The following is a 10,525-nucleotide window of genomic DNA, read 5'->3' on the forward strand; positions in this document are numbered from 1 at the left end:
GTGATGACAGGCCATAAAGAATACATTTTAACAAAGGAGCGAGAGGCTGTATAAGAGCTGACCAAGGGCCGTGATTGGTCACCGGGACGGACTTTTGACATGTTCAGTTTAGAGAACTGAACATAAGCAACAGAATTGGTAGAAAATATTATATATACAGTACTATTCAAACAGGGCCTCTCGGTTCCAGTAGGTGGCAGCAACGCAGCACCAAACGTTACCGCTGCAGTAAATGCCCATAGCAGAGGAAGAACACGAAGAAGAAGGAAGGAGATCGGCGAGGTACCAGGCCACGACCTGCAACGGGGACTTCCTTAAACGAGGTTATATAACTTCCGAAATTGTGACTTCATCTTGGCTTTGTGTAATCTACAAAGAGAAAGGCGTCGAAGAGGATTCTCTACACCAGAACGTTTTCCGCGATATTTTCACTTTGGCACAACATTTCCTTCAGTTTCACACGGTAACGTCAATGTTTGCTAATGAAGCTCGCTCGCTACCGCGGAAGCGCGGTTAGCTTTTTAGCCGTATTCGAACCTAAGCGTTTCTTTTTGGTTTCCACCATAAATATTATCTGGAATCGTGTAAAATACGTCAAAGTGGTGGTTGGTTGATTATAGGTTTGCATATCTACAAGCCTGCTATTATTCATATTATCAAAATGGTCAGCATAGATTCAGTGCGGGCCTTTGAAAGCACGGCCGTGGTGGCTAGTTAGCATTAGCTACGTTTCGGGTAGACGCGTGCGCAACGTTGAGATTTTAGAAAGCTTTGTTGTTCTTCGGGTACAATTAAATATGTTTTTCTTATGTTGTCCGTATCAATCGATCATGTAACGGATTGTATGTTGAGCATGTGATACTAATAAGAAAACCTAGGACTCATCGTTACCACGCTGTGTGTATTTGTAGCGTTTACTCTGGGTATTACAGTTTCTCGTGCGCAAACGGATCACTGAAATGTTTTTCTTCCTTTTTCTTTCTTATTGCAGGATCAATATGGCTGATGACTTTGACGTTGAGGCCATGCTGGAGGCTCCATACAGAAAGGTGGGTTTAAAAGTCGGAGAAGTGAGGCCTGTGTTGCTGTTCGGCCTTTTTATTTTTAGACCTTTTATATTTGCTACTGTGACAAAGTTAACTTGAATGTTGTGTGGTGTGAATGAGTATTTAAGACGCAATACAGAATTATAAATAAATCCACATCTATCTCTCTTTATAGACTTCCCTAATGATATCTCACCTCTACTCCCATGAATTCATCTTTGATTCCACTGTGAACTGTGAAAAAAAGGAAGGTAGTTATTGCGCATATACTGATGTACTGTGGTTCACTTTAGGACTAAAAGAGATTCAACCCAGAACATCCAATCCCTATTCGGTTGCTACAAGGTGAATGCCAATGGTTGATAAGCCCATCTTTACTTGTCCAGCAAAGGAGGCAGTATTCAGATTTACAATCTGTATGTTGTCGCTGTTTATGAATGTGCAGGGTTTTTTCAATAAGAGCCTTTTTAAATGGAAAACTGTTTTGTATTGTTAAAAATCTCCTCCGTGTGTGTGTGTGTGATTTCAACATTATTTTTCTGTTATATAGCATTAACAAGTCTAGTCTTTAGCAAGAATCAGTATATAAAGTTGTGCTAAAGTATAATTTCCTCAGGCAGTTGTATTTGTATGTAGTTGTGTCTGTGTCAATCTGTGAGTGGCGTAATTCCTGAAGTTATAATGCAGCAAAATTCTTGAAAATCCAGCGATTGCATTTTTGTCATAGTTCTACAGCAGAATTATCGGTGACAAGTTATTTTTCTCTCGCTGGTAAATATGAATACTGCCTCTTTGCCTTAGCCAACTGTAATGTGAATCAGCATCTTGATTTTTGCATGCTACAGAACACCACAGATATTGATATATTTCTAGAATAACTGTAAAATAGCTACATCTGCCTTTTATTGTATAAGATGATTTACTTTCAGTAGTTAATAATTCCTTAAGTCAAAAGGTTGTAAGTATTACTGTAAACTGAAGATGATGGTAGTGTAACACGTGGATGAATTAATCTTTATTTATTTGCTTGGGCGTCAATATTACTAAGAAGTGTGAATCCCTGTTTGCTTCAGGGCAAGATGTGTGACAGAGGTGGCATCGAGCTCTTACAGTCCAAGAACGAAAATGGGTGAAGATCTCTGGACTGACACCAACCACACAGGATCTCTTTTAGTGGCCATGGGCCATGCGTGGTCACATGTTTAGGCACAAATAGTGGCATTGGTACGACCTATTAGAAGGGTATTGGTGGAGATGACCTGACTATTGTCAGCTTCCTGAACTGAGCTAATATGTTGGAAACTCTCCCTTATCTTTGCTTTGTTGCATTAACTATTGAGCAGCTTAGTAAAAGGGGGGGGGGGGAACAAAGGATGGAGTGGGATGGGAAGCTATTGGGGTGGTGGAAGGACACTGTCCAGACATGACTGTAGGAAGTTTGTATTTTTATTAATTGAATATATTCTGCATTTTCTCTTGTCCCACCCCATCCCCTTTACCTTGACGACATGAAATGTTTCATCTACGTCCTCATGATGTTCTTCTATCGACCTTGCTTAGGATGAGAACAAGTCCTCTCATGCAAATGGACACGATGACCAGAGCAAGAAGTAAGTTTTGGTTATCCATCATGTTACCTAAATAGTGCTTAATCAGACAAAGTTCTGCTTTAAAGTGTGTGTACAACAACAGAACTGTTGTAACACTTTACAGGAAAAGGAGGAGTCGGAGCCGAAGCCCGGGCTCCAAAAAGAAGAGGAGCAGAAGCAAAAGCAAAGACAGAAAGAAGACTAAGAAGAGGAGCAAGAGCCGGGAAAGAAAAAGAAGCCGCAGCAGAGAGCGCCATCGCAGCCGCTCCCGAAGCAAAGATCGAGCTGGGCGGTACAGAGCACGCAGGAGTCCGATGTATGTGACCTTTTACGCTTGCTAGTCAGAAAAATATTACATTAACTTTATTGGGTACTGAAATTGTATGATTTTAGGTCTTTTTAATGTTGTTGTACTTAATTTATTTTTGTAATTTTAAGTTGGTTGCTTGTTTATGTGAAAAGAACATGATTCCCCCCCCCCCCCCCCCAAATGTAAAATAATTCTTATTTGTTTTTTAGTCGCAAACGTTCCAGAAGTCGGAGCCCCTTCAAAAAAGAAAAGAGCCCCATTAGGTAAGATAAAACAGTCACGTGAGTGGTTTTATGTATGCACACATGTCCTGATTTTTCGTAGGCCTTGACTCACCAAACATTTGAAAATTCAAAATACTGTTACACTCAGCTAGAAAGACATGCATAGCATACAAGCAAAGGAGCAGGTAGCACAGTGCTGCAAATGCATCTTCCTTAACGACAGGCTTTGAATAGTCAAAGACGGACTGTTAAAAACACCAAAAAGAACACTCTTATGAGGTCCTTCAGTGACTTACATTGGTATAAGTATTGTCTGTCGGCTCTTCAGTTGCCTACCTTGACAGGCCTAGCAAGCAAAGCTGCCATACCGCTCAAGTTAAACCTTACCTGTCCCTGAGTGTTTGAGTTAAAAGTCCTCCCAGTTCAGCATCAGTTTCCCACATCAGCAGCAGCAGCAATATTAGTGGCCAGAAGTGGTCATCTTTACAGTCTGTCATCTCGAGGGGTACCAGAACAATATAAACATGTGTTCTCCAAATCTTCAAGTTATGGTTTTAGTTTTAGGTTTCTATACTATCACAGCTTTAAAGTTTTAAAATATTTTTAAGCATTTGTTATTGGTTTGTGATTAACATGCACATTTGGTTTTTGTCCTTTTCCTCCTAAGGGCACCAATTGACAATCTAACACCAGAGGAGAGAGATGCCCGCACTGTTTTCTGTATGCAGCTTGCTGCAAGAATCAGAGCTCGGGACCTGGAGGATTTCTTCTCAGCCGTTGGAAAAGTCAGTTGACTTTCAGTTTGTGTAAATTCCAAATGAATGCCATCCAGGAATTTGGCTCTGAAAATGTGACTGTTCTCTCGCTATAGGTTAGAGATGTGAGAATAATCTCTGACAGAAACTCCAGGAGATCGAAGGGGATTGCATACATAGAGTTTGTGGAGTCCTCCTCTGTACCTCTGGCAATTGGATTGACTGGCCAGAGGCTTTTAGGAGTGCCCATCATCGTCCAGGCATCTCAGGTTAGTGTCGTTTCTTTTTGTGGACTTGAATATAGAACAAGTCGATTAGTTCTACTCACTTTGACCAGACATATTAATAGTCAGCTGCCGTGTTGCGAACTCCATACCAAGAACTTTGAGGGGGAAAAAGAAGAAAAAAAACCCCATTTCTATCGATTAAAAAAAAAAAAAAACAGACCAGAAAGTGGAAAATAACTTAAAATATTAACAGAACTTAAGTAATTCAGATTGCATTAAAGCAAATGCTGATTCTGCACTAAGGTCCATTATCATTTTGACATTACTTAATGTAATTACACTAAAATTCTTCAATCATGTCATCTCTATTTCTAATTACAGGCAGAGAAAAATAGAGCAGCAGCTGCTGCCAATAATCTGCAGAAGGGCAGTTCAGGTCCGATGCGCCTGTATGTGGGCTCACTGCACTTCAACATTACTGAAGAAATGCTTCGAGGGATTTTTGAGCCCTTTGGAAAGGTCAGGAGAACTCTGCAAATATTAATTTGTTTTAATCTATTTAAGTGAATGTAGTATAATCATCTGTACGTGTGTTTCTTCTTCATAGATTGAAGGAATCCAGCTTATGATGGACAGCGAGACTGGCCGATCCAAAGGATATGGCTTCATATCGGTAAACAAAGCCTTTTGTATGTCTTTGGTAGCTTTTTGTTTGCTGCTGGGTTCACTTTGTAACCTTTTAACTTTCTGAAGTTTGCAGATGCGGAATGTGCAAAAAAGGCATTGGAGCAGCTGAACGGCTTTGAGCTAGCCGGACGGCCAATGAAGGTGGGGCATGTTACAGAGCGCTCAGACTCTTCAACAGCCAGCTCGTTCCTGGATAATGACGAACTAGAGAGGACTGGTATTGACCTAGGGACTACGGGGCGTCTACAGCTGATGGCTCGACTAGCAGAAGGTTTGTAATGGCAGGCATATCCATACCTGGAAAAATTTCTGGTCGTAATAAAAGAGGAAGGAACAGCTTATTAGCAAAGTAATGAGTCAGACCACAGGCATACATGTAATATGTAACAGTGTCAGGGTCATTTATTATACTGGAATAAGCCAGAATGAGTGGTTAAGTATTTTTACTTTACACTGACCTAAATTTGGTTTTTCAAACACAATTTTTATAAATGTAAATCTCCAAAATAACATTAATCCTACTTACTGTATTAGCATATGGACAGAAAGCAGGGGGCACTAGTAGACCATTTTAGGCGGGAGCTTTAGCCTCCTCATCTTCTTTGCCTTTTTTCTCTACTACCCCAATGTTAAAGTACTGTATAACTACAATTATTTAAACATTATTAAATATATTTTAATGTCCTGCCATGATTCCACATTGTTTGCTTTCCAGAAACGTTAACACTGAGAAGTCCGATTTATTTATTTATTTATTTTAACACGTGAATTATGGTGTGCCATAACTCGCACCATAACTGGAACCAATTTTCACTGCAACGTTCTATGTAACCTGACATGCACCTCCAAGAAATGTAACTACCTGTTAGGTCTGCCCATACCACGATGATTTGAATGGCATGGTGCAGGGATAAAAGAAGTTTCCAGTTACAATATCAGTTAGGATGTAGATTTCCTACAGATGTGTAACTCAAGCTTTAAGCCTGGAAAGAAGGACACAACTTGAGTCACCACATGGCTGTGAAACCTGTTTTTGTTTGTTTTTCCCCCACCAACTACATGTCTTTGGTAGAGGGAAATGACCATGTGAATGAAAGTGATTGTTTCTCTGTCCTCATCAGGCCACACTACATGTCATGCTTCTGCTGCCTTTAAGTGTCTAAAATTAACCCTATGCAAAACAATTTCTTTCTCTCAACAGGGACTGGTCTGAAGATCCCACCTGCTGCTCAGCAGGCTCTACAGATGACTGGCTCCATACCCTTTGGGGGCATTGGCGCTCCAGCAGGTGAGCCTAGATGATGGAAGATATTTAGTATTTGATATGTTTTCTTGCCACAGGTTTAGTGACAACTTTTTTTTTTTTTTTTTTTTTTTTCTTCCAGCTGTTCCAACCCCAGCTCCAAGCCAAGCTTTGAACCTCCCATCTCAGCCACTGGCCACACACTGCCTTCAGCTGTCCAACCTGTTCAACCCACAAGCGTAAGGACATCCTTCAAATAAGTTCACTTTAAGTTTGTCTTAAGCCTTTGCATCCCTGGACTGAGAGCAAAGCATATTGTCAGATGGCTTGTTCAAGTTTTCACTATCAAAGAAGAATCTGACTGTTTTAAATGAGGCATTTAATGTAATTCATTTGTGTTGGAACCAATTTAGTAGAGGTCTGAGTTTTTAACATCAGTGTCCAGTGATTCTTAAGTCATCAATCCTTTAATTCATAATTTTTCTCTACTCTAAACACTTTCGTGTATTCAAAATACCTCTCTCTTATCCGTAGATCGATTTCTGTTCAAAAGTTTGAGACAGAAAATATACACAAGGCAAGTGCTGAACCGAAAACAAGCCAACAACGAAATAATAAACTGGTCACATGCTTGAGCTCTGCAGTGTGCGAGCTTGACAAGTCTGTGTGGTCTCAGTTCCTCCTGTCAGTGAAGAAATCTCTTTTGAAATGACTTAACAGAAAAGTAATGGGGAAAAATCCAACTGTGCGTTATTTTTCAGGCTAATTCTGAATTTTGTTTCAATCTGAAAACAAAAGATGTGCATTCAGCTGGTTTTAAATTTGTGAAACTCATTAAGTTAAAAATCAAGCTTTTTGAGTCAAGCGGAACATTTTACTGGATTTCTAATATTGCTGATTATTTTTGCAGGGAAAATGATCCCAGCTGGGCAGCTGAAATCCAAGATGATGTGATTGAGGAATGCAACAAACACGGTGGAATCGTTCACATTTATGTCGACAAGAACTCTCCTCAAGTAAGTCGAAGATTAAAACGAGATAGTTTTAACATCACTGAGCTTGTTTTGCAACATTTTTTTTTTAAATGCACAAGCAGTAAAGTTGATATCTCTCTTGCTCACATAGGGTAATGTGTATGTGAAGTGTCCCTCGATACCAGCAGCCATGGCAACTGTAAATGCACTTCATGGACGCTGGTTTGCAGGTATGCAGCACTGCTGAAGATGGCAGCTATTAACTAGTTTTTAAGCTGCAAATATCTTAGTTCTAATTCAAGTAAAATTTATTTTCTTTTTTTCTTTTTAAATATTCTCGATCAAACTGTAGGTTCTAATGTTTACATTTGTCTTTCTTTCACAGGTAAAATGATAACAGCTGCCTATGTTCCTTTACCAACCTACCACAACCTTTTCCCTGATTCAGTAACAGCAAAGCAGCTTCTAATGCCGTCACGCCGATAGTCAGAGACAAGCTTCTGAAGTCTGTAAATACATTTGTTTGCATTCATGAAAATGTCATTGAAACATTTGCATTGAAATTAGTTGGCTGTGTGTAATAAAAGTGGCCTCAAGTTCACGTTCACCATTTTGGGGGAATTTTTTTTCTTTTTGTTTAGTTGCTTTTCAAATTTTTTGTGGGCTTGTGTTGTAAACTACCACTGAGAAGTAATCTGCAGATATCTATTGGTCTACATGTTTTTAAATATTACTGTCATATCTGCTTGTTTAAATTCAGAACTTTTAGATTTCAAATAAAAGTGCAGAGTTAGAAAAAAAAAAAGTGTTGGGATGATGGGCCTTAAATGCCAAAAGTACATCGACAATAATCCTTTGTAACTTTATACAGCCATAATTTCATTTTTGTATGAAGGCTCCCAATAAACTTGGCAAATTTGATGGTTCATTTTCTTTTTGTTACCATTTTGGGGAGTTTTCAATGCCAGGTTAATGCCTCTGTGATTAAAGTCCTAATTACAGTATTGGACCAATGTTTTTACTCATTCCCTGCTATATACATGTCCCAAAAACCCACACATGGATGAGGGATACATCTTTAGACAAGGCACTCTACCACCTAAACAAAATTAAACATACCTAGGGAATTCCCTCTTGGATGGGCAATCAGAAAACTGGTCATGTGAATTTGGGTTAATTGAGCAAGTTGATAACCAGTGTGATATTAGCACTATCAAATCTAAATGGAGTGTTTCACAGGTCATATGATGAATCTTCCACAGAAAATGATCCATATGACTGCCACCTACTCTGAGAGACATTATCAGATAATGGTAAAATGATGACTGAAAATCTATAAAGAACAGAAAAATGCAACACTGTTGCAAATAAGACAAATTGTCCCGTCTTCCTTCACCCCCTCCAATGACAGGTAGCTGCCCTGGGGTTTCTTCCTGTTAAGAGGGAGGTTTTTTTTCTTCCCACTGTGGCCAAGTTCCTTCTCATAGGGGGTTGTTTGATTGTTCGGGTTTTCTCCACATAAGTGCAGGGTATTTTTTCAATTATAAAGTGCCTTGAGGTGATTAGTGTCATGAATTGGCACTAAATAAATAAAACTGAATTGCAGAAACTTATTGATCCAGTGATTCATCACACAGCAGTTTCAAGTTTGAGCTCTCTAACTTTAAACTGGATCTATTTAAACATGAAATCTTACTGTCCCACAACCTAATAAAGTAGACGACCTTCAGATCAATTCTCTGAAGATTAAAGTAAAATTGATTTAACAGCTAACCTACAATTCCAATAATGTAAAGAGAATCAACCATAGAAAATTTTTATACATTTTCAAAATTAACAAATGAATACACGCGCATTCCCGTGACAGTTCCTGTATAGTTTGAGCTTCATTCAGTGGTTTTAGTTAGGCACATATAATAATCTGTGAAAATGCGGAAACAGCTGATTTTAAACCGAACCTCTGAACACAACCTACTCCCGACAGTTCCAGTTTTGTTTTGTTTTTTACACCGGAGAGTCTGTGCTGTTCAGGTGTTCAAGAGTAAAGGTTAGTCTATGTACAAATTTGTCAGCAACTACACAGTACTTGTTTGCCGATAAAAGAAAAACGAATAAAACAACACAGTTGCGTCTACGAATCAGTACTTACTACTGATTATCAAGGAAACGCAAAGACACTTGACGTAACTGTAAACCTTTAGTCCCTCCTACTCTCCCTGTAGAGGCCCTTCCAGAATCTTCCAGAAATGGTGACGCTATTTTCCGGAGCCTTGATTGGTCAGTAGGCGGTGATTTCATACCTGTTACCAAGAGCCCTCGAGTTATAGCCATGACTCTGTTGTTACCGTTACCATGGCGCTGTAACCCGGTAAGAAAACATCCCAGTACGTTAAACTCCGGGTTAACGTCAACGTTACCTGGATAGGACAAAATGCGGCTTAGTAGAAGGCCTCCAGTGAAATATACAATAGTAATTCTGAACTCTAAATTATGTAAAGCAACGCGAGTAGAATCCCAAAATGAAAACTTTGCACCTAGCAAAACACGTAAACACGTTGGACTTTGACATATTTTGTCCATGTTCGTCATCTGTGTCCTCATGTTTAGCCTGCCGCGGCCGCTGGTTGGTCGAGCCGTTGGTTGGTCGAGCCGTTGGCTGAACAACCAACTTTAAGTCCAGATTCAAAACCTATTTTTATTCCCTGGCTTTTAACTCTGTAGGAAACTGACACCTTATTTATTTTATTGTATGTAATGATTTTATGGTATTTTTAATTTGGTTGTTGTTTTGATCTGTGTTGTTCAGCACTTTGGTCTGCCTGGTGTGTTCGTAAAGTGCTATACAAATAAACGATGATGATGATGAGCCGCAACATTACTCTGGGCCATACATGGCCAGTCAAACCGTAAGTGGGATGGACCACAAAATATTGCCTTCTAGGCACTTTTTATTGTAGTGTAAATAAGTTCAATTTACACAAAATTACAGAAAAAGCCCGTTACTCAGACCTGGTCCCAGAAGTAAAAAAATAAATAAATAAACTTACTTACACCACCAATTTACTACTAAAAAAGACAAAATGTGATGCAAACATTTAGGACTGAAATTTATGTATTCCCCAGCCATATATTTGGCACACCTTGCCCAAGATCAAGATCATATTTAATGATACATAAATACTTATTTTTATTTAGCCTCACCGTAGTTTTGCCATTTGCTTATTTCACTATTGCTGTGTATGTTTGCCAACCTTGTGACACATACCACACCTTTTGCTTTCAATGGTACTTTAAAGAATCCAATGCTTCTTTGGGTATGCTACAACAGGAAAGCTTCCTCTTTCTAGCAACAGATGAGATTTATGATGCAGCACCCACACAGGAAGTCATACTTCCCATTTTCCTATCAAAATATGTAGAAATGAGTAGTGAGTCAAGAATTTCGCACACCACTGTATTTACCAACAGGT

General features: G+C 39.2%; 1 protein-coding gene across 3 annotated transcripts; it reads left to right on the forward strand.

Annotated features, from left to right (window-relative positions):
* The first annotated feature begins 235 nt into the window (after positions 1-235).
* On the forward strand, positions 236-7,976 carry LOC146645491 (RNA-binding protein 39-like). 3 transcript variants are annotated; one of them, XM_085393756.1, is made up of 17 exons: positions 245-463; positions 992-1,049; positions 1,222-1,391; positions 2,120-2,169; positions 2,605-2,656; positions 2,760-2,951; positions 3,155-3,208; positions 3,837-3,954; positions 4,041-4,193; positions 4,533-4,670; positions 4,759-4,824; positions 4,905-5,109; positions 6,040-6,126; positions 6,224-6,320; positions 6,992-7,097; positions 7,207-7,285; positions 7,441-7,976. In XM_085393756.1, exons 2-17 carry the CDS (start codon positions 999-1,001, stop codon positions 7,539-7,541), a joined length of 1,719 nt encoding a protein of 572 aa, XP_085249882.1. In that variant the 5' UTR covers positions 245-463; positions 992-998; the 3' UTR covers positions 7,542-7,976. The 3 variants fall into 3 exon arrangements, with proteins under 3 accessions (XP_085249881.1, XP_085249882.1, XP_085249879.1); XM_085393755.1 differs by lacking the exons at positions 1,222-1,391; positions 2,120-2,169 and having other exon boundaries at positions 236-323; positions 2,607-2,656; XM_085393753.1 differs by lacking the exons at positions 1,222-1,391; positions 2,120-2,169 and having other exon boundaries at positions 246-463; positions 2,607-2,656.
* Positions 7,977-10,525: the final 2,549 nt, after the last annotated feature.

The sequence above is a fragment of the Rhamphochromis longiceps genome, linkage group LG20, assembly GCF_057381845.1.
Source record: "Rhamphochromis longiceps isolate RC_006_pf linkage group LG20, R_longiceps_female_GT1.1, whole genome shotgun sequence".
NCBI lineage: Eukaryota > Metazoa > Chordata > Actinopteri > Cichliformes > Cichlidae > Rhamphochromis > Rhamphochromis longiceps.